This window comes from Cheilinus undulatus, linkage group 6 (assembly GCF_018320785.1).
Source record: "Cheilinus undulatus linkage group 6, ASM1832078v1, whole genome shotgun sequence".
In the NCBI taxonomy this organism is placed as follows: Eukaryota; Metazoa; Chordata; class Actinopteri; order Labriformes; family Labridae; genus Cheilinus; species Cheilinus undulatus.
This window is the reverse complement of record NC_054870.1, coordinates 43,948,683-43,973,516: the sequence shown is the minus strand read 5'-3', so window position 1 is coordinate 43,973,516 and position 24,834 is coordinate 43,948,683. Positions and strand designations below refer to the sequence as shown.

At 37.6% G+C, this 24,834-nt stretch overlaps 1 protein-coding gene across 2 annotated transcripts; it reads right to left on the bottom strand.

Moving 5' to 3' along the window:
• Positions 1 to 1,171: 1,171 nt before the first annotated feature.
• On the bottom strand, positions 1,172 to 21,859 carry LOC121511051 (prosaposin). Of its 2 annotated transcripts, XM_041789558.1 has the most exons (15): positions 21,702 to 21,859; positions 15,269 to 15,402; positions 12,734 to 12,808; positions 12,491 to 12,616; positions 11,494 to 11,709; positions 11,266 to 11,406; positions 11,126 to 11,182; positions 9,586 to 9,591; positions 8,770 to 8,937; positions 7,141 to 7,233; positions 4,425 to 4,608; positions 3,822 to 3,985; positions 3,657 to 3,737; positions 2,079 to 2,186; positions 1,172 to 1,950 (listed from the first exon to the last, which is right to left on the bottom strand). In XM_041789558.1, exons 1-15 carry the CDS (start codon positions 21,733 to 21,735, stop codon positions 1,915 to 1,917), a joined length of 1,623 nt encoding a protein of 540 aa, XP_041645492.1. In that variant the 5' UTR covers positions 21,736 to 21,859; the 3' UTR covers positions 1,172 to 1,914. The 2 variants fall into 2 exon arrangements, with proteins under 2 accessions (XP_041645492.1, XP_041645493.1); XM_041789559.1 differs by lacking the exon at positions 9,586 to 9,591.
• Between the last annotated feature and the right edge of the window lie 2,975 nt (positions 21,860 to 24,834).

Below are 24,834 nucleotides of genomic sequence, written 5' to 3'. Positions count from 1 at the left end.
CGGCGGCACAGGGGTTAGCGCTGTTGCCTCACAGCGAGAAGGTTCCTGGTTCGCTTCCCACTCAGGGCCTTTCTGTGCACGTTCTTGCTGTGCATGCATGGGTTCTCTCTGGGTACTCTGGCTTCCTTCCACCATTAAAAACACACTCATTAGATTAATTGAGCACTGGCAGTAGGTGTGAAAGTGAGCATGGTTGTCTGCAGTTGACTCGTGACCAGTCCACCGAGTACGCCGCCTCTCGCCCAGTGACAACTGGCTTCAGCCCTCCTGCGACCCCCAATGGGATAAACTTGTGTTTTATTTCGAACACGTTGACAAAGTATAAAGCATAAAAAAACAAAAACAAAAACAAAAAAAAACCAATAAATTTAGAAAAAGAAAAGAACAAGAGTGGAAAGATAATAAAAATGCATCGTCCATCACAGTTTTCATGTTCGAAAAGGAGTAGGAGGAAGTAAAACTTATCTAGTCCTACCCCTTATTCTCTAGTACGTTATCTCATACTTACAGATTGTCATTACATTTGTATTCATGAAAGTTACATAATTTAAAAATTATATACACAAATGTACAGATATACTGCACTGTGCAAAAATAACAAATAATTGGTGTAGAAAATGGATGGATGCTTTTCATGCGAGTGCTGAGGGATAGGGGCTGCACGGCGGTGCAAGGGTTAGTACTGCTGCCTCACAGCAAGAAGGTTCTAGGGTCACGTCCCGGTCAGGGCCTTTCTGTACAGTTTGCATGTCTGTGTGTGCATGGGTTCTCCAGCTTCCTCCAACCACCAAAAACACACTCATTAGGTTAAGTGGGGACTGTGGCTGTGAGTGTGCCTGGTTGTTTGCCTCTATACATCAGCCCTGAAATTTACTGTCCAGGGTGTATCCTACCTTTCGCCCAATGACAGCTTGGATAAGCTCCAGTCCTCGCAACTCTGAAAGTGTAGAAAACTGATGGATGGATGTTGAGAAACATATCCTGATCAAATAGAACTCTTAGATTTGTCAGTGGTATTGGATGCCAGGCTTATGCGTGTGAGAATAAAAGTCTTACTCTGACCAGCTTACAACTCCTTACAGAAGCTTCACAGCTTTAAACCTGTAATAAAGGGTTTAAATTAAATGAAGCATTCAAACTGGTGTTTTATAGAAGCAGGATGTAAGACCAGTTAGATTGGGATCATTTTATTGTTAAAAATTTACAGATCAACTGACAGTTGGCTCAGGCTTTGAAGCGGACAAACTGGAGATGCTTTCTGTTAGAAAGGCAGTGATTTACAAACAGTACGAAGAGTGCAAACAATTGGAGGTGATGGAGAGGTACAGTCTCAAAGTACCTCTATATCTGCTCCTTAAAAACAACAAAACACATTTTCTGTCTACAAAATATAAACTTGTTTAAGGATCAGAGACTGCTAAAATAAAAGCCTGTCATAAACACACCGAATCATCCGCCCTGTTCGCAGTCAGTCCTTCCAGGGAGAGGTGAGCAATAAAAGTGGCGGCTGGTCTGAAGATCTGTTAAAACAGGAGCTATCTGATGCTTTGTCAACATCATACAACACATGGAATTTATGTTCTAACTCACACCACAACCAGCTAGCGATATAGGTAAGCAATGCTGCACATCCAGACAGTGACGCTTTGTGATTCTGCTCTGTGAAGGAGTAACAGGTAGAGCTTAACACAAAATTACTCCCCCCACACCTCCCCACCACCCACCGGGGAAAAAAATAAACATGTCCAGTCCCTTTCCACCATGACATCATTCACAATATCAAAGTTAATTTACACAAACTGCAGTCATGTAAGTCCATTAAAAAGAAAAACAGGACAAAAATTAAAAGTAGGAAGCAGCTCTAGATTTCTTTTAATTCCCTACAGGTTGGTTTGTGCCCATCTTGCTCGTCCTCTATACCCACACGTGACGTTTGCAGTGAGCCACAGCCTGAAAGACAAAAACAAATGGTTAGACAGCAAAGAACACTTTAACACATGTGAATTTTTCTCTTTGAGGCTCAAAAATACCCCTTCAGGATCACATTTTGGGTGTGATAATATGATTAAACTACTCACATTGCACCGAGTCGCTGTCTCCATGTTCTTGCACCAGAATGCAGGTCCCCAGCTGCACTGCTCTGTTCCCAGCAGCCTGCGCTTGGCTTCAGGGCAGGCTCCCATTTTCTGTTTAACAAACAAAGAGCTCAGATATTTAACTGTGTTGCAGCCCTGCTGAGCTAGCCAAGCATCTCTGCTAGCTCTACATTATCAACAAATTATGAAGACAGGAAATACAAATCATCACAACCTTTAAATATATTCCAGCATTAATCTTTTTTCACTATTAACTCTGGTGTACAAGATATACTTTTCAAACATCTATTTTTCCATGTAAAAGTGCGGGGAGTCCTGTATACCAATGTGACATGATGAGATGTGTGCCATCATAATAGAAGTGCAGCAACAATTGTGTAATGTAAGCCACTGCTTTGCTGCACAAGTGTGTTGGAATACAGTGATGCACCTCTCATTAGTCAATAGACTTGAGCTTTTCTAGCCATCAGTATTAGGCCTGGTATACACCCTGCAATTTGGGGTTATCCCAGACAAAAGATGCCCAATCGTGGTGATATCTTTGGTCGTGGCTCTAAAACCGTGGTCCTACGTCGCACTGCGAGACAGGCTGATGGACAGCCGTTGTCACAGTCTTGCAAACAAAGATAGCCTGATATAAAATTCTGCTGATTTCAGAAATTTAGGATGACTACCCACAATGTGACTGCTGCTACGACCTACGTTGTCTAACAAACCAAGACGAAAGCAGCAAAAAATAACAATAAACACGACACTGGCGAAGTTTGCAGGATTCCAACAAGGAGGAAAATGTTGATCTAAGATGTCTTTTTCTAACAGTTACAATGACTTTGTTGTTGCTTTACTTCATTGTTTACCACAGCACTGGCAGCATAGATGGATGACGCACACTGATGTAGAGGAGATCCTACGTGAATAAATATCACCATAACCTGATGATTTAAATATTAAAAAAAAAAAACACAACAGTAGTGTTTGCAAACAGCCTTTAAGATGTTTTTTAAAGATTTATTTTGGGGTTTTTTTCCTCCCCTTGTTAGTGGAGAGGACAGTGGATAGGGCTGGAAATAGGGATGAGAGATTTAGGAATGCTTCAGCAGACTGGCTTTTAAGTTTCTGTATCTTACAGAGCATGAACGCTTGTTCAGTGGCTTAAGAATTGGTGGTTAATTAAAGACAAGAAGTGACCAGTGAAGGTGGGCAGCACTGTCCAGTGTAAAATTAGATGTAAAATAGTGGCAGTGGAAAAAGCTATACAGAAACTGCATGCTGTTTGGGCTGAACCTGCAGTCTGGGTTTTGATCTTGTTTATAGGTTTTCTTCCTAAAAAAAGCAGCTTGTAAACCCTTGTTTTAAAAGTGCTACATAAATTAAAGTTCCTATTATTATTATTATTATTATCATTATTATATTGTAAACCTTTATGAATGCAATGAAATTAATCACAAACATAGTTTAAACTTTATTCTGTCTGGTAGACTCCCAAAGCAGCAACGTCTATTCATTATTTCACAGTAAAATGAAAACACATGCTGATTATTTTAGAAAAAAAAAAATTACCATGCAGATGAAGTCAGGGTCAAGCATCTGGAGCAGCAGCTGGACAAGCATTGGCTCATACTGCTCCACCAGCTGGTCGCACTGGTGTCACAGAAAGAAAGGGTGTTACATGAGGACTTTTACATGAGTATGGATGAAAGTCATAGTTGAAAAGATGCGATTTACCTCTTTTTGGTAAGTATCAGGCAGAAAGCTGCATACTTTCATCACAGCTTCCTCGATCTCTGCCTCTGTAGCATTCTCCTCAAGAAGACCATCAAGGTAATGAACGGCCATTTTGCATACTTCGCAGTAGCCACCTGCCTTAAACTGAGCCTGGTCAAGTGCAGCTGGAAAGAATGAGAGCAAGTCAGAATCAGAATTGGGTTTTACTGTCATTTACACATACAAGAAATCTGACTTTTGGTGCAAAACACTTGGCATTGAAAAAAAAGACAAGAGGCAGAAAAGAAACTGTTTTTCTACACAAGGAAAAGTATCAGCTATTTTTTCTCAAAAGATGATTTAAACAGACCTTGTATTGAAAAGATTAATCTATTTGTTTTAAAAAGTTGTATTTAAGTAATTAAATGTACATTAAACTAACTGTTTATTCTATAATTCCTGTCCTCTTTTTTGCTTATGAAACAATCAACCTACTGCAGCCCCTGGCAAAAACTTTTACTTAACATTTTTGCAGAACATTTGACAGATTTTACTTTTGTACAACATCCTTGCCTTAAATGACTAGCATTTTTGCATTTAATCCTTTGAAGATTGAGAACTTACGAACAAACATGCGGCTGGGGTCATTGCAGAGTCCCAGCACTGTGCAGACGGTCTTGGGGTCGGCCTGCTGCACCAGAAGCTGAATGATAGCCGAGCCATAGGTCTCGATCAGGTCTTTACACTGAGCACTCAGAGTCGAAGGCAGAATTGTGCAAACCTTCTCCACAGCTTGAACCACCTCCTCCTGAAAAATGACAGATGGGCCCATCAGAGTTCTGTTTTACAGACATCAAGAGTGTTTGCGGCAGTTTTATACAGTGAATGACACTGACGTGCTGTTCTGACAGTTCTGAGCTTTTGCTTAATTTATCTCTATAGTTTAATTTTCACATGTACAGTGTAGTTGTAGTTTCTTTGTTTTAAAGGTTGTGTTGTTTAAAAGGCAAAGAAAATAAGTGCATAAAATTAAAACAAATCAGTATTATTTAATGTTGTGGCGATATGATGCATGGGTCATCTGCAAGGGACAATTAACTTAAATCACACATGCAGGTGAGGCAGAAACCCACAATGGGCTTATCTCAACAACCTCACCTAATGAGATCAACATGTAACAATAAACTACAATATCAACTACCAAGTTCTAATTGAAATAGAATACACAATAGCAAAATAAAATATTAAATAAATACAAGAAAAAACTGTGATGATTGTACCTAAATGTAATAGTAATATATTGATTATTATAACAACAACAACAACAACAACAACAATAATAATAATAATAATAATAATAATAATAATAGGAAACTGTATTTCTGATGCACTTTAAGTTAAAGAATTATTGCAACTCTTGCAATTTATAAATTGCAGCAGTCACATGTGGTGATAATCTTCATTTAATAAGTCTTTGGAGCAGCTTCTGGTGTGCGGACTTATTTTTCTGACTTGCCTAAATTGCAGCAGGCCATATCTTATCTAATTTGTGATTAACTGCCCAGCCCTAGTCTAGGAATACAAATTGATATACGCGTCTTACTTCTCTGAGTATCTAGAACTTTGAAATTATTATGGGGAAAATTGATCCATTTGTGTGTGAAACTGCCTCAATGCAATAAGCATCTCCCACTGTAACAGTGTTCACAACCACTGGCACTTACAGCTGAGCACAGTTGGAATAAAGCACAGGATGTGTCGCTGATAAAGTCAATCAGCAAAAGTGGCAAGTGGGGGTCATTGCACTACCTGCCACAGCTGAAATCCACCTGTATTTGGCTGGTTGGCAGGTGTTGATGTGAAGCTCTGCATACATATGTATGTGAATATATTATATATGCCTGGAACACATAAGACATTTATACCGTAACACGCACATGTTTAATGTATAACAGTCTACATTTAATCACTCCTGTAGTGGAGAACTCATTTCTTGTTAACCGCACTACTGTTACATTCCATTTTTTCTTAATTCTCTTCTTTTGTCTTTTCTCTTTTATTATAACACTTCTGGCATTCTTTGTATTGTAACGATCAAAACGTGATTTGGTGAGGTTAAATTATAAGCCCACCTTGGGTTTCCCTGCCTCACCTGCATGAACTTACGTACTTTCATTGTGGAAGCTGTACTTTCACAAATTATCTCTCTTTTGTGCAACAGAGAGAAACAATAAATAAATGTGACTTGGAACTAAAAAGGCACCAGGTTAAGGACACTCAAGACACCAAAACATTACAACACTCTGCCAAAGCAGTGAAAGAGATTCTGAGAAAATTAAATGATTATGTGTTTTAGGATTTTGACTGATGATAAAAACATTTGAGCCAGTTTTCAAATCTTTTCAAAATTGTGAACAAAAACCTGTATTGGTGACAAAAAGTCACTTGTTTTAAAAATCAAAGACTTTTTCAAAGGATTACACAATGTGATAATCTGAATTTTCTTGTTTGTTCTACAAACATTTTTTGCGATATTATCATGCATCATGTTAACATCCAAGCAAGCTCAAAATAGGAAAACACTTTTACTTATTAATGAAATATAAATGACCAAACACATCTACAAAACTCACAAAAGTGCCTCTCTAACATTTTAAACATATCAACACCTTGTTAGTTTATTTAAATAGACTTTCCTCTAACTGACAGATTACTGAGTGATAAATACTACTTAATACATTAAGCTGATGTCATTACTGTGCAGAGCTAGAATTATAACTGTGTCTGTGTATAAAGGATTATTTGTGGGCCATAACAAAATTGGTTTTTTTTTGTTTGTATTTTTTTGTTTTAAGATTTATTTCTGGTCTTTTCATGCCTTTATTCCATAGAGGAGGGCAGTGGATAGTGTCGGAAACGGTAGAGAGAGTGGGGAGAGATATGCGGCAAAGGGCCACGGGCCGGATTCGAAACCGGCCACCCACATACATGGGTAGCACCTTAGACCACTAGGCAATCTGTGCTCCCCCATCAGATTGGATTTATTTGTTTTGTTTTTACTTTCATTTTATTTTTTGTCTCATCTAAAACTGTGCTCTTTCCTTTTTCTATTTTTTTTTCTAATTGTATGCCCAAAGAAGGCAAATTGTATGGTTTGTGTTGCTCTGTGAAAATCCAATAAAAAAATTCTAAAACATTGGAAGGTTGTCAAAAACCCTGACAAATTCATATCAAAAGCCCATAATTGTGCTGATTTTCACACCAGGAGTTGTCTTTACTGTTACATATCTAGTAATGAGTAAGGTATTGTGAAAAAAACATGTAGTAGCACAAAACCCACCTCTGTTGTCTGATCCTCCAACATGTTCTCTATCTCTTTCATCGCAAACTCACAGATGGAGCACTTTGGGGAATCACGGACACGCACCAAAGGCTGGAAGACAAAGAAACAGATCTCATGAGCATGAACACTGTGCCATACAACTCATTTTTTACCTTGTATTAGAGCTGAGGGATATGACCTGAATGTCATTACCACATATTTTTTCCTTTTTGCCATTACAGTTTTATATTCATATAGAACAGGGGTGTTCAAACTATGGCCCGGGGGCCAAATGCAGCCTGTGGTCCAATTTTGATTTGCCCGCAGCAAATCTAGAAATTAAATGAAATATGGCTCACATTTGGACACTGAGCTTGTGCTTGACTGTATTTCATAGTTCCAGCACAAGGCAGTGCTATCATGCTAATTCTGTAAACAAACATTTTGACAATGGGGATTTATTGATGTGTTTTTCTGACTAAACTGAGACAGTACTGTACATGGTAAAAAAAAAATATTGGCAACCAAAATAATAACATCTTGTTTTCTAACTCCCTGACGAGTTTTGGCAGAAATTAGCAACACCAATAACATTCCAGGGGTGGAGCCAGTGGCAGCTAGGGCCAAATAGGGCCCCTGATATCAGATTGGCATCCCCAAAAACCTGGAATTGATTGTGTTTTTGCCTTGTCAGCCATTAAAATGAGCTTTTCACATAAGTTTAGGCAGGCTACAGAGTAAAGATCTGCCCCGATCAGCTGATCTAATGTGAGCCCACATCAGCTGAAGCTAGTCACTCTTATGCTGCCATATTCAAAACTGCTCTAGCCTGCCACTCTCTCTCTGCAAGCTGCTCTTGCAACCTTCCTCCACCCCAGGTCCTCCTTTATTCTGCTTCCGACTTAATCAATGTCATTCAAACTTTCAGACAAACTTTCATATACCTCACCTTGTGGATATTAATGGGGCCCCAACATCCTTTTATATTTCTGGACATGGCCCTCAGAGGAAAAAGTTTGGACACCCCTGATATAGAATATAATTTTTATTTACATTGATAACCTTAACAACACTGCTTATCAATCTGAGCCTTTACCAATAACACCATTCATACTTTTCAATTGTTTGGTAGGGAGATAAAGTGATGACCACACATTTTTAACAGAGTGGTACAGAGTGAATTCAGCTCATGAAGTTCAAATTAACTTTTATTTTGCTGATTTCAACAGTGGATTATGTTTAACTAACGGGACTTGTTACAAAGTTTGGGAGAACTTTTCAGCACCGATCTTAGCTGATGAGGAAGAAAATCGTCCTGAGGCAGCTGAAGCTAGTCATAAGAGTGTATGCTACTTGCATTCATATGACTCCAAGTTTGAGTGATGCACATGCTGATGTGCTTTTAGCTCCTGTTACCCTTGCAAGAACTGATGCATGTTTTTACACCAGTGAAATCACTAAATGACATTACGTCACAAAGCCCAGAAGACTCGATAGCAGTATCAATAAGCTATATTGACCTTTCACATTTTGGAAAAATACAGAATCGGGTCATCATCCCTATTCCTGATATGGTAGCTTCAAAATAAATATACGAAATGGCACTTCTACTGAAAAGCAATTAGAGGGAACATGCAAGTAACATACCCTGGCAGACTTCTCAGTGCCAGACTGCACCTTTGTGGCAGGGACAAGCTTGAGAGCAGGTACAGTCTTGGCAGCAGGCACAGTCTTGGCAGCCATCAGGCTCATCATGGGAACAGACTTCTTCATCTCAGGACAGAAACCAGCATGGGCACAGATGTCTTTGGGTTGCTGAGGACAGAAAGAGATGATTAACTTTAACATAACAAGCCTACCGTCTATATACCAAGCTTGCTTTACTGCATGCAGTTAGCATAGAACGCATGCTTCCAATCTGCATACCATTCCACAGCATAACAACCCATATAATATGCACATGTCTCTGACACAAGAGGACATCTATCACAGCTGTATTTTACCAGCTTTAAACAAGAACGCACACTCATACTGGTAAAAATGTTAATGTCTACAGCTGTGACTCTGAAACATCCAACAATCAGCCAGTGTTAAAAAAAACAGCCAAAATAAACAGTGTTCTGTCTTTTTGGGGATTGCTACTTTAACGTTAGTAAAACCCAGTGCATCCTACAAACATTTGTGCAAACTACATTACAATACCCACGCATACTTTAAATATGAAGGAAGTGTATGGCCCTTATATGCCAGGAACAGGAGAGGATCTTCATGTGGTCTTTTGCTATAGTGTTCAGTCTCCATTTAAAAGCATGTTGTGTTTAGGTTAATTTAAGAAGTCTAATTTAAAATCAGACAATCATTAATGAGTCTCTGCACTATAAGGTGAGTAGTGCTAAAAGCAGACAGCACAAGAAGCAAGAGCTAAGGGTTAATAGGCTACAGGATGAACACAGAAAGACCTACCTGTTCCTGGGAATCAGCACACAAAACCCAGAGCAGGAGAAAACAGAGCAAGACAATATAAATGAAGGGGAGAAAAGTCACATAAGCAAAACAAAAAAGATGAAAGAAATTAAGGGGAACAGGAAGAAAGCAAACTAAAAGATGTGAATAAATTGAGGTCAGCAGGCCAGAGTCGCTGCAAGACTGGGCATGGGCTTAGCACAAAACAGACTTATTAGTTTTAATGACTAGTTCATTAATATTATCATTGAACACAATAACTGAATGAGAATGCATGCTATAACTTGTGACTTATTGTAAAATCTGGTACATAAGAAGCACATTTAACCCCCTTTAATCCAGCCCTGGGTTGTGGTGAATTCTTGGCACCCTACATGCCTAAAACTTACATACAGTACTGTATATATTCTATTTCAAAGGTTTTTCACCTAATGCTGATGCTGCGCGTTACATCTAACAGCCATCACCTCACAAGACTTCTTAGTAACAGAAACAACTGAAGTGGAAACATTTTGGATAAAATAAATCTTTCAAAATAAAAGGTGGGAAAGAAGCATTGAGCAGAATTCAGTTTACTTTAGGGTAGTAAATTCAGTCCTTTACATGTGGGGCAATCTGCACAATAAGTAAAGAACTTTTGGGATCATGCAGCTTTTCTTCCTCAATATTTTAAATTTATCCATAAAACAGAAATGTTGGTTTACGGTTTAATAACTTCACCTTATGGGATTCAGTTTTTATCAAAAAGATTCTTCAATTCAAAACATTACGTGCGAGAAGGGTTCAGGACAAACCTCGGTAGGTGTGTAGCTTGGACGTCTTAAGTGGGGCCATCCTATAAGTTGAAGACAGTTTAACCACATGCATAAGTGCCGCTTTGTGAGCAGCAGTGGTGGAGGAAATGTCTGATTCAGCTTTTCAAGGGTAAAATTCGAAGTTGCTGCAAATGCCAGAAAATGACATCTGTACATTTCTAAAGTTTACTAGTTATTTTTCTTTTATAGAAAAGGGCACGGATATTATCATAAAAATGTTGAAAATACTTATGCGAGAAGCTAAAGTCAACTTTTTTGACCTTGCAACAATGAACACTGGTAAGAAGCTCTCTGAAACAGGGGTTGAGGGCACTGCCAGTGCAAAACAACAAAAAACAGCAGCTCTGGGCACACATAAATAAGTCTTGTGGAGCACCGATTTAACTGGAAAGTCTCCAAATAAAGGCAGCAAGTTATCAGGCTGGCAGACTGACTAGTAGGCTGCGGGTCTGTCCTTCACAACTATCATTGTCATAGGCTGAGAGCTCAGTTTTTTTTTTTTCTGTTAGCTAGTAGGATCTCAAAACGGACATGCTTAAAAACAGATGGCACTAAAAGAGTGAGATAGTGAAACAGAAATCACATATTTTTTTCCCGTCTGTGACATAAATTTATGCAACTTTTATACCAGATTTTACAGTCAAGCTCAAAACTTAAAGGTTTTCCTTCAATCTTGTTAAAAAAAATTATTGCAGTGAATCAAGTTGGAGGGTTCAAGGACTCACCATGGACATGAGCTGCTGCACAACAACCTCCCCATACTGGCTGATGTACTGCTTACACTGCAGGGAGGAAAAAGTTCTTAATGTTAGCTTTTCAGGGTAAAAATTTTAAAAATGATAGTGCAGTCAAAATTTGTTCTAACCATTTCAGCCAGGCCTTGTCCCAGCAGGTCACACTGGTTCTCAAGATTTGCAATAAGAGTGTCAATAAAGGAGGAGTTGGTCTTTGCCTGCTCTTGGGCATCAGTCAAGAATTTGATACAGTCTTGGCACACATCATCTTCCTACAAGGCACAAAAGCAACAGTTGTTAATAACAGGTGGGAGGGTAGCTGCAGTTCACAGTGGGTAGACGGAGATCAAACAGTGTACCTGCTTTGGAGCCTCCTGTTTGGAGGCCTTCTCTTTGAGGTTTTCCTGAGGATAGAGGAGCCCAGGCACATTGAGGAGGAAAGGTGCAGCTCTCTGAGAGAGGTCAACCTGAGGGATTTCATTGGACAGGAGCTGCTCCTGTGCCTGAACTTTAGCCAGGGCTTCCTGCTGAGACTTACACAGACCCATGGCTCCACACACCACAGCGGGATCGTCCTAAAAACACACACAAAATGGAGTTACTTCCACTACTAGTCCTTTAAATGGTCCATTTTTAATTGGTGCTTCCCTTAAAATCCATGTGTATAAATTGAATTAAAGGGGTAGTTTTCTATTTTTTATGAAGTGCTGGTCAATAGTTGTGATGATCCTAGGCAAGTAATTCTATACCCAATAAAACAGCAATTATAATTTTGTTTCAGAGCTGCTGTCAAACGGCTGCACCGTGTGATATCTGAAATCCAAGTATGGCATAAAGACTAAATAAGAAATATATATATATATACGTTTTTTATATTTAATAAATGTACGTAAAAGTCACTTCATTTATCTGGTTTTATTTTCTGAGGATGTGAAACTGTCTCTTTGTTCACAGTGATGCAGTAGCAGGTGAGAGTTGAAACAAAGAAAGCTACGCCCACTGGTCCCAGTCATAAGGATCAGTGTTGCACAATGACTTCTCTATTCCCATTTAGACATGGACTCACTTCCCTATCAATAGCCCTTATTCAGCTCACTGCACTTTGCTCACAGCCACTTGTTCTCCCTTTTTTCACAGAGGGGCAGATGGACCGTCTACTTAAGAGTCTCAGATGAAGCGGAGGGTTTAACTGCCACACTATCAAAACTCTGGAGGCAAATCTTACACATCATTACAAGGTTGACTTGTGTTGTACTTAAACTGCGCCTTAAGCCTGGACCTTACACCATAGGTTTTAAATCTTTGTTTTATCTGGAAACAGGCTCAGCCCTGAACAACCCAACAGAAATGGCTCACCAGTTCACCAGTAATGATTCCAATGAGGATGGGGTAGTAGCTATCCACCAGCTCTTTACACTCTGCAGTCAATTTCTGATCAGGGATGAGCTGACAGGCCTTCTCCAGGTAATCAAGAATCTCAGCCTGGAATCACAGAAATGGCAGGGCATTAGTCCTTCAAATGAGTGCTTACGTCTTGGTTTATAAGTAGAAAAGCATTTTCTTTCTGTATCTGCAGGCAGGAATATTTCTTAAACTTACCTGAGTGGCATTGTCCTTCAGTAACTGCTCCACAACCATCAGCACCTCTTTGCATAAGTCACATGGCACCGATTTCTGAAACCAGAGAAATCAGTATGTTAAAAAGGAATTCACTCACATGTTCTAAAGTGCACAGAAGATGCACATACAATCACTTCAGGTGCATGGCTTTTATTTGGCTCAATCTCTGTGCCAGTTAAGATTGTCATAACACCAGAATTTTAACCTCCGATATGGTAAAAGTAAAAATTAAAAAAATAGATCCTAGACAGCGAATACCAGGTATTGTCTTGTTTTAAATATCACAATTACAGACAATGTACACACTATAAATTGCACACAACATTGCCAATGTTTCCATGCAATTTGGACCGTATGCAGGAGTTCACCTGCATTTTTTAACCTCCATCCCATCTGACTCATGAAAGAGATGTTTTTTCTTTTTTTTTTACATTTACCAAACAGATCAGCAATTGTTTTTCCTGCATAAAACTACAACATGTATACAAGGAGTAGAGAGAAAAACTGATATGCTGACTTGTATTTTGATCAGAGGGCAATGCTATGTGGAAAAAGAAAATAAAAATGCTTAGAAGTCAGCAGATTTGCTAAATGGGCCACCTAGTAATTATCTGTGATAAGAAACGTCGAGTAGTGAGATTCTGGCCTCTGCTCTTAACTGCATACTGGCTTATATGCATGTGTGTATTTCTGTGTGATGGAGGGAGGAAGAAAATTTAGCTAATGCACAAATTATCTAAATGTTTTTCATTTTAACAAGGTGTTTCCATCCAGTTTGCCTGCACTCAACCGAGTGGAGCTGCAAAGCAGTGTTAATTTTGGCAGATATTTTTAATTTCAGTCTCAGTCTTAGTCTTTAGAATAGCTAAAGATGCACTGTTTTTTGACAGATTTACAGTAGAGAAATGTCATTGATTTTGAATGTCTGAGGAAAGCTAAATTAAATTTTAGTCTAGTTTTAGTCATCTTGATGAAAATTAAACTTGCTTTTTTCACTTTTAATCAAAGATCTATTTTTGGCTGGTCTTAGTCTAGTCTTTCTGATGGAAAAAAGGATGTCAATGAACATTTTTAGGTGTAGTTTTAGTTGACAAAATTAACACTGCTGCAGAGAAGGTTAAAGAGAAAAATCTTAATAATAATTTCTTAAATCTCAGTTTTCCACAAATACAGATAATTGATCAAATCAACTTACTGCCCAGACCTATCTGATACTATCAAAAATCAAATAGTCTAGACAGTACCAGCTTTGAACACGAGCCACGTCCAAAAAGTATCTACATATAAAAAATTTAATTAATGACTACCTTAGCCTGTCAATATTTCTTCTGGTTTTTAAGGAATAAAGAAATGTAAACAGTATTGTTATTTGACTATTATCATTTTCTGATGTATTTTAGGCTGTTTAAAATCACTTTGGTGCTTTGCAAAATAAAAAAGAGATTTATAAAACAACAACAGCAGCTTTCTTTTTGATCCTCAATTATAACAGTATGACTGCAGCTGATTATTATCCTTAGACTCACCTGTATACAACCTTTATGCTAATCTACTAATTGTTTTGTCTTTAAAATGCCTTAAAGTTATGCAAGTGTTGTCATTTTCCAAAGCGAAGTATTTGGTGGCACTCTGTTTTAGTGGGCCCTTATAACCTAGTTATTTTGTAGTAATAAATGGTCATCACAAAGTAATTTTTCAAAAATGAGGTGGCCATTACATAATAATAAGCTGGTATTTTACCAAGTAACAATTGTGTAATACTAAGGAGGTATTTACCTAGCAATAATGTATTAATTATCAGATAATTCCCTTAATGTTGTGGCAATTCTCTGGTAATTAGGTGGTATTTCACCCTCAACTTAAGCCCCTTACCCTAACCCTTGTAATACTGTGGCAATTTCCTGTAAATAGATGGTATTTTACCAAAAAAATCTCTTAGATATAAAATAATAATTTTATATATTCATTGCTTGACAGTTCCTAAGTAATTTCTTCTTCTTCTTCTTCTTATTATTATTATTATTATGGCCCACTAAATAAAGCGATTCCTTCCTTTAAGATTTTCAAGCACATTCTAGGGTTAGGGTTGTAAAATACCAACTGATTATCGGAGATCTGCTGCAATATTACAAGGATTTACTTGATAATTAATTATTACTGCACAGGTACTTCCTTAACATTACCATATTTTAAAGTTATGATTCAGTAAAATACAAACTTACTACAACAATTAAATAAATGTTACCAAGTATTTAACTGACTTCTTGAGACACCAAAAGTTAGAACCAAAGACTATACCTCTAAAAATTAACACAAAAAACATCGGTAAAAGGCTTATATTTAAGATATTTAAAGAACACTGAAACAATTAATAGATTATCCAAATATTTTAGTGAATGTCTTAGATACTCTGTTTCAATGGATTTAACTATCAAAGCAGCGGTTCCAGCCATTTCAAATCCATTTTTGGAAAAAGCCAAAGGATGTGAATTGTAGTTTTATTTTTTTTCTTACCATCTGAGGCTTGTTCCACACATTCTGCTGGCAGTGAGTCACCGCTCCACACAAAGATGCAGTCTTTACATTCTGACACCAGTAGGGGGGGCCACGGGCGCACTGTTCAGTGCCGAGCAGAGGGGTTGCTACAGCTGTGAAGAAGACAAAGTGTCAAATTTTACATCTAAGACATGTTTACTACAGGGCAGAAAGCAGAAACATGGCAGGAAGTCACATTTACATACTTTTTTCTCATTTAAGAGCAAAACAAAGCACAAATAGCAACTTCCTTTTTTATACATTACATTTAAATGTCAAGTTCTTTTATTAAGAGGCACTGCAACTGATGAGGAGAGTTTTAATCAGGCTCTCTACTTAGTTCTGCCTAGAGTGAATGGTTTGGTTTAATGACTTGTTTTGTGATTTGCAGACGGGGAATTCTGAGGCAGACTTACTTCCCCAGATAAAAACATAGGAGGAAGTTGATAAAGAATTTACTTTCATTCCTATGTCACTATGGCAGGGTTACTTCTTCAAAATGATTCCAGAGAAAAAAAAAAAAAAAAAAGGACAACCTAAATACAAAGCGTCCTTTTATCTGAAACAGCTAAGTACATGTTTTTATAACAAGGGCTCAATACCGAAAAGCTACCAAATCTAATCTTGCATAGAAGACCTCACTTGCATCAAAATTTAGTCAGCGTAACTGGGGTTCTGCTTGGCAATATATTGATATATATTTTCAAACAAAACATGGGTAAAGACAGTATCTTTAAATATACGGACACTGATTCTAAAGAAAAATAGATGCCAGGCCTAATTGTCATTAAACCCTTTACAGTGGTTAGGCTCGTTGCTCCTTTCCAGATTCATTCCTCCCTCTCTAATCCCCACTTCAAACTCTATCAATTGTCCTCCTCTATCCACTAAATCATAAAAAGCCCAAAATAAGTATAGGCATTCTTAAAACTGTAAAAAAAAAAAAAAAAAAAAAAAAAAAAAAACCTCAGAATAAACCTAGCCAGCAGCAGTACCTGCCTTTAAATAATCTCTCTACACATCTATTATCATAGGCATTATTTTTAATCTGCTTTCTAAACCTGTGTGCCTTTGTGATTCTCTCGTGTGTATATATTTATGTTCGTTTCTGCTCTTTTAGTTTCTAAATGCAAAGTTCATTATACCTTATATTACTCTACTGTGCCTTCACATAATACTTCTGCTATTCCACACTATCCACCATTTCAACTAAAGTTATCCCAATTCATCTTTTACTGTTGCCCTTGCTCTTCTGTTTACTTTCTTAGTGTTGGGGCAATTACTCGCTTTTGAATTTCATATACAATTTTGGCTTCTAAAACAAGGTGATTGTATTTACAAAATTAGTGGGACACATCATGTGCTTTTTGTTCATGGGTTATGTCATGTGTAGTAAATGTTTCAGTGCTTGTTTTTATATTTTTACAAGAGTATGCCACCAATATTTAAAAGCATGGTTAATTCATTTTATAGTTTCATAAATCATTGTTTTGTAATAATAATATTTTCAATCATATATCTTTATAAATTGCTTGGTTTAGAAAGTGTTCTAAATGTGCATTTGATGTAGATGTTGTGAAATCAGTAATTGTGTTTAGATAATCAGAATCTTAATATCAGTTAAAATAGCCATGATTGCATACAAATGTGTTTTAATGGATCTAACAGGTAAATCTAAAGAAAAAACTAGAGCACACAAATCACTTGACGCCGTTTAATCAGGTGCAGAGAACAAACGTTTCGGCGCGCACTGCATCTTCATCAGAGTCAGAAGAATTTACCATAACTGAGTAGACCTCCCTTTTGTATATTCACAGTAGTTCCTTTACATTATGCATAGTTTGCTCTATTATTGTTGCTTTATTTTTTGTTCTTGTTATTTGTTCTTGTTTATGAATATGTCTGTGCAAGACTTGCCTTTTGGCACTTGACCCATGTAGATGACTAAACAATATTGAGGTATTGTGTTTTGTCCATATTGCCCAGTCCCTACTTAAAAATGTTAAATGTGTTTTTTTAAGTATCTATTAAGTCTTTCCAGTTAAGACAAAGTCTGGTAAAGACATGCACTTTTCACTTTGTCAAAGAAAAACTAACCAAATGCCATGTCAGTTAGGTCCCCACTAGGGATGGGAATCACAAGTGGCCCCACGGTACAATATTATCACGATACTTGGGTCGATTCGATATTATTGCGATTTAAGTTAAAACATTTTGCAACACAGTAAGTATTGCAATACCATATATTGCGATCGATACTATTTTTTCAACTGTTTAGCTGATTTAGCATTAGTCTTGCCCTCATGTGTGTCATATTTCTGCAGGATTTTATTTTCATGAAGCACTTCTTGCAAACCTCATGTGTAATGTCCATCTCATTCGTGCCCTGCTTGCGTTCCTAATATCCTTCCCCTGGTGCTGCCATGTTTGTTGTACTAACTTCCTTGTACTCCTGATCTCAGTGGCCAAACAATTGTCCAAAAAATTTATTTTTTTTCCATTATCATAGACTTTAGTTCATATTAGTAGTTAATTTGAAAAAAAAAAAACGATACTAGGTGGACAAGACAATACGATGTAACACCAGACAAAATATTGCAATACTATGCTGTATCGATTTTTTCTCCCACCCCTAGTCCCTACCGGTTTCAGCCTCACTGAGCAGAACTAACCAAGCGCAAAAAGTAAAATTCCCCTGATGGAAATGTAACTTGTGCACTCCTTACAAAGGCATGGCCTTGAGATGTGTAGAAGTGCCTCTTACACCACTTTATTGAGCAGATGACCAGCCTAAAACACTCAAAACTCTTTGATACCAGACAGATAGCAACAGAGGAAAATTGAACATAATAGGTAAGTTGTCAGACTTACATTTACTTCACAGCTGCATAAGCAGGGTTATGCATGAATGTTTTTTCTGGCTTAATGCAAAAAAGGTAGCATTCATAGTTCTTCTTTTTACATGAGTAAAATGTGATGCTGGGAAGAACCTGTTCCTGATTGTATTATTAACTTTTTAAAAAACTGACCAATGAGATGAGCATCTCTCTTGAGTCAGAAGACTAAATTTGAAATTATGCCCAACATGTTATAAAGTCTGTAATGGCAAATCAAAGCAGAGTCAGACAAAACCATTAACCAAGAATAAAAACTGATTACTGTGCAAGGAGGAGTCCAATTCCAGCAAGCAGCTTTTGGGAAAGATGACTATGAACTGGTAATATAGGTCAAAGCTGGCAACCTTCAAATCACCCAGTAACACTGCTGTGAGACCCCTCCTGCTCATCAGTCATACCAGCAGCATTTAGAGCTGCAGGGCACTCCCACTCTCCACTGAGGTCACATGAGCAGTCAGACAAAATAACAAGCTGTTTTCAAGAGAACAGACTGTACCAATGTACCCTCTGTACATAAGTTAAGGAGTGTAATAAACTGTTTACAGCAAACAAAATGACACAGCAGCACAAAATGTATGTTATGTACATTCTAATAGCTTTATATAACCACCTACAGCAGAAAAAAACAAGCCACTTGACAGACACTGGGTGCACATTTATGAGAAGTTAGCATAAAAGCAGTAACATCTAAAGCCCTATATATGGGTACTTGAGACCATAACTCTGAAATAGAGGAGTCATCATAATCAGAGCGAATCAAAATCACATGACACAGTGAAGTGCAAAGGCTTTAAATAGGGCTCACATTTCATTGTTCAGCACTGGCAAGTGACCCATGAAACAGTTTCAGTATTGCAGCCTACGCCGTTTTACCAAACAAGCCAAGATAAGCAGAAAGTTTACATAAATGATATTGAGTCCCAAGCTTAGAAAATATCATGCATGATGTTTGAAAGTCCCCAGAAAACACTAAAAGAATGTGGGTAGTACAAAAACATTACCAAAACTTATTTTTCAGCCAAAGGTCACACTGGAGATAAGCACTAAACACATAAAGGACAAGTCATGACTTAAGGAAGCCAATATTGTCAGAGGACTGAAAGAGGCCACAGCATGTGCTCTGATAAGAAGCAAAAAGGTACATTCATTTTTAGTTTATATTTCTAAAACCACTTGGCAAGAGAAGCAGAGAGTATGCAAGGCTAAATTCATAGGAAAACTAGACTATGTGGCAAGTTATGCTTAAGTTACACATAAGGTGACTTCACTGACCCAGTTTTGTGTACACATAAAGATAAGTCAGCAGATGAGCAAGGCTTTAAGAGGAAAACAGATGACCTATACAGGTATTATAAGAAAAAGTTTACACCAATTTCAATACTTTAACTCCATGTGTTTTAAACAGTGATGCCTACATTTAAATGATAGTGTTAAAATGTTTCAATAACAATTTTTAAAAGATACCATGTCAGTATTAAACTACAATAGCATAGGAAAGTAAAAAGGCCTTTAAAAAAAAAATCCCACATTTGGTAGGAGAGGTGCATCACAGACAAATCAGTCCACCTAAATTGCAAGGAAGCTCCTGGACACTGTCTAAATTACACAAATAGCCTACATCGTCATTGTTTGGTGCCAAAATACCCACTGTCTTTGAACAATGAAGAGTGTGTGGAGTTGCTTTCCAACAGATAAAAATAAGAAATAACTCAATATTGTTAGCCTATAGGACTTTTACTTCCATTTTGGTTTCATCAAAATAGGTATAAATGTCTTTAGTTTTTCTTTTTTTGGAAGTTTAAAATGCTGGTGTTACAACAACCCAGTTGTGGGTATCATGAGTACTAGAGGAACAAAAACCAGGAACAAGTTATATTAAAATATAAAAAAAAAAGTTGAAATGAAATTGGCCGGTTTTGGTGGTTTCGTTTGTTGACCACACCTGAGGTGAAAATGCACTCCTAAAATACAAGTTAAACTTTCAGTATACATGTGTTATTCCCCTTACTTTCACATATACTTCAGATGCTTGAAATTAGAAACATTTTTTTCGACCTAACCATCTTGGACAGCTTTAAATCATAGTGTTGGGAAATGAATGCAAGAATGCTACATTTTTTACTCAGACGGCATTATTTTCCTTGATATGGATGACTAATGATTAGATAATATTGCTTTAAAAAAATAGGGATGCACAATACTATAAGCATGATATCGGTATCATCAGATATTAGCTTAAAAAGTGAAATATCAATTTCGGTAGATATAAACATTTTTGGCAATATTTACAACCATATTTTATCTATAAAAACCTGCCTATATCAGATGTAAATATTGCCCTTGCAAATAATTTAGTAGAGTTAAAGGCAGGGCGAACAGACCTAATTAGGTCATTTTCTTCATTTAAGTCATTCCTTACACTTTAAAGTGTGTTTTCAGTAAAGCAATGTGTTAATCATCCAACTTTTAATTGTTTCTTTAAGGACTTTAGTTTTTAAGTTCAAATACCGGCTAGCATAATTTAGTAAATATCGGCACATCGGATATCGGCAATTTAATATGTGCACCCCTTGGGTTCACGTACACTTCGGATGCTCGGAATTATTAATATTTTTCAGCTTAAATGTCTCTGACAGCTTTTAATCATAGTGTTGGTAAATGAATTCAAGAACACTTTACATTTTTTGTTCAAAACTGGAGTATAGTCCCTCATATGGACAACTAACGATCAAATAATGCATAATTTTGCTCTGGACAAATACATACAAAGTATACATAAGTAGGTTTAGATTATTAATAAAGTGCCAGCATTCAAGTAAACCTTCAAATTAGTCAGCAAGCAAGGTGGCTAAGATTTGTCTCCCTTTCTGGTTGTTGTTTAACTCGATGTGGCCTTTTATTTCGCCGTCAATAAATAGTTTCGACAACACGCGAACGCATTTTGACAAAACAGTAAACAGCAGGAGGATTAGCTTTCCCTGAGTTCAGTTTCACATGACATCAAATTTCATGAAACGTCAAACACGTGAAAAGAGCTCTGGATGGTGGTCTGCTTGATGCTAAACATATCAGCCAATGTAAAAACCATTCAAAAGGTTGCCTGCTATGACAACTTTATGCTATAATATTTAGCAGGCACACTAGCTTTAGCTCGGCAGCTAATGCTAATACGGGCCGACAGTTCCGCCTCCGAACCTCAAAGACAAACCGGTTAAAATGTCCTAAAAACAAAAACGCCGTTACCAAATGAGCAAATTCCAAGTGTATCAATCGAAACCAAAACACACAGTGGATTGTGTTGTTAGAACTACACAATTTAATATAAAACCCAGCATCAGATGTTGAAGTTAGCAGGTTTGTTAATGTTTACCAAAGCTAACCGTTCACATCAGCTTCCGCGTTTCATGTTCAAACGCACTTCGTTATACAACCAAAGAGCATTTAATCCGCGTCATAGATGAGGGGTAGAAAATATAAAAAAACACAAAATTCACGCGTGTATTTGTAGTCTTTACCTGAGGATACGAAGAGTAGAGTTAGGAACAGCATGACTCCGCTGTTTCCCGGCCGCTCTCTGTTTGTTTTCTGGGTGTTGAAGCAGACTACTGACTGGCGAACACTGCAATGCAGGAGGGGAAGCTTGTTGATGCCTTTATGATGTCTCACTGTCAGCTGACTACTGAGCAAGACATGTGACTCTGCTTCTGCCTGCTTCCGTTTGATGTGACTGTCCAGATTCTTAGATCCAATGTACATTAAACTATGTGTAGTACTGGGTTTGTCAAAGGAGAAATATTTAATAGTCCCACGGTGTTTGTATTGTTTTGAGGAAAATGTGGTTTCTTCTCTAGGGATGGACAACTTTTGTTATAAAGACTAAAGACTGTAACTGACATGTTTGTTGACTACCTTTTCTTCCATGATAAAAATAAGACAAGACTAGCTAAAAATAGATCTTTGTTGATAAAAACTCTGGCATAGTACAACCCCAGTTCCAAAAAAGTTGGAGCGCTGTGTAAAATGTAACTAAAAACAGAATACAATGATTTGCGAATCTCATAACCCATTTTTTATTCACAATCAAATATAGAATGAAACATTTAGAATGGGAAATTGAGACATTTTACAATTACATGAGAAATATAAGCTTATTTTAAATTTGATGGCACAAGGGACAGGACTACATGTCTATTGGATGTGATCATGGGGCCCTGAGGTGGCACTGCATTGAAAACAGGCATGATTATGTAGAGGAAATCACTGCATGGGCTCAGAGACACTTCCAGAAATCATGGTCTGCCAACTCAGTTCACAGTGCCATCCACAAATGGAAGTTAACACCTTAAAGCCTGTTGTATCAAATTTGATATATACTTTTATGATACCTCTGTCTAATCAATATGATCATAAATTACCAAAAAAAACTTCTGAATGCAATCTAAAAAATGATAAAAATGCCCTCAAGTGGATTATAAGTTACCCAAAACACCTAATGAAACACCTAATAATTTTTGTTTTTAGGCTTTAATGGGTTAAAGCTGTATCATGCACCCATACACAGAGGCTATTGTCCTCGATGCACTGGTTGCGGGATCAGTTCTTGGTCTTGGCACTGTTTGGTGCATGTCTTCCCCCACTTGCTCCCCCCTCTCCCCATTTCCTGTCTCTCTTTAGCTATCTTGTCTAAATAAGGCAAAAAAGAACAAACAATAATCTAAGTAAAGGGAGCTGTATCATAAAAAGAACAAACATTATGTGAAATCAGTAGGTCTCCTCTGGGCCAAAGTCCATTTAAAATGGACTGAGGCAAAATGGAAAACTGTTCTGTGGTCAGATGAATCAAAATTGGAAATTCTTTTATGAAACCACAGATGCTGTGTCCTGTCCAGTTCATACTTTTCACCAATAGAATATATCTGGCATGTCTTGAAATGAAAATTCCTCAGAGAAGACCCAGGACTGTTGAGCAGCAAGAATACATACAAGAATGGGACAACATTCACAGTAAAACCACAGCCTTACAATTTTCTGACTATCATGGTGAAAAATCATCTCTAAATTCTGACCAGTATGGCTCAAACAACATCAAAACTCTCCATTTTGGTGGCATTGGCCAGTAAACTGACACATAAACTAGGTTCTGAAACATACATGACATGTTTTACTGCCTTAATACCTGTTGTAAAAACACAATAGAGTTTTTATGTATTATGGAACTGTTGTGACCTTTGCACCTACAGTTTAAGTGGGTCGCAGAGCTGTTGACTGTGTTACGAACAAAAAGATACCAAAAGCCAACCCACAGAAACTCTTTTATTCTCACTGCAATATTCACAACAAAGCAAAACAGACGTGATTTTTTAAGATTTATTTTTGGGCATTTCTGTGCCTTTATTTAGGTGGAGGAGGGGAGTGGGTGGAGTCAGAGGCAGGTTGGGGGGGGGGGGGGGGCATGTGGTGGGGGGCCTCAAGCCAGATTTGAACCTGGGCCTCCTGCGTACATGGGGAGTGCCTTTAACCAATAGGCCACCTGCTCCCCCAGACATGACTTTTTAGCGTGTTTTGACTAGTGTGTGAAACTATGGTGGTATGTAGGAATCTTGAAATAAAAAGATGCGAGGAGTCTCTGGTTTCCTTTGTTTATAACATTATAATTTTTCCCATTTTCCAAGAGCTTTTTCATTTTCAAGTATCCCATTTCAGCCACACTGAGCAGCCTTCATCTACCGATTGTCTCTGAATGTTCAGTCATATATCTTGTTCCTTATTCCAAAGTACAAACTTCTTCATCAAATTAATATGAGTAGTTAAAAATTTCACGTTTGGGTCTTGATTTTCATTAAAGGTGTGGATCTTCAGGAACAGAGCACTTGAGAAGCAGTGGTTTAGAGATGTTAAGACTGTTTGGGAAAATAAGCCGAATATACCACGTGAAAGCAATTACGTTATTTTTGTACAACTGTTCTGCTAAAATGTTTCCATTAATCATTTTGAAAATCATAACATATAGAAGACAGTCATTTAATTTACTGAGGTTACCTGAATGCATCATATATTCAGTCTTCAGCTTAATTCCACCACAGATTTCTACACTGGATTAATATTTTTAACAAACAGGACTTGCTTAAAGTTTTTTTAAACACTTTTCAGCATTTATCTGAGCAGCTGAAGACGAAAACTGTCCTGAAGCAGCTGAAGAGAGCGGTATGACCATGGCTTGATCCCGTGTTGTTGTTAGTGTCTTTGCTAACATTGGCAAGGATGTGCTTTGCTTGAGGGTGGAACTTCAGACTCGTGCTTCGGTGTAAAGACAGTTCATCACTGCAGCATGTAGGGGAGAGTGGGGTGAGATGTGCCAGTTTTTACTCAAAGTGATTTTAAAGTGAGGCCATGACAGTAATGCCTCCAACTTAAGTATGTACATATATTTCAGGATGTGGTGCATCCCTGGGAACAATAACTTTGGATCTGAAATAAACTGTTTAAGAAATACAGCTTTCAGAAAAAAGGTGGTCTCATGGCACAACTTGCCCCCGGTGCAGGGTAAGTTGTGCCTTTGAGGAGAATACGCTGGGGTAAATTGTGCCAGTGATTATTGAAGATAATTAAAGTAAAACAGAACATTTTAATCTCATAAACTGTAATGCT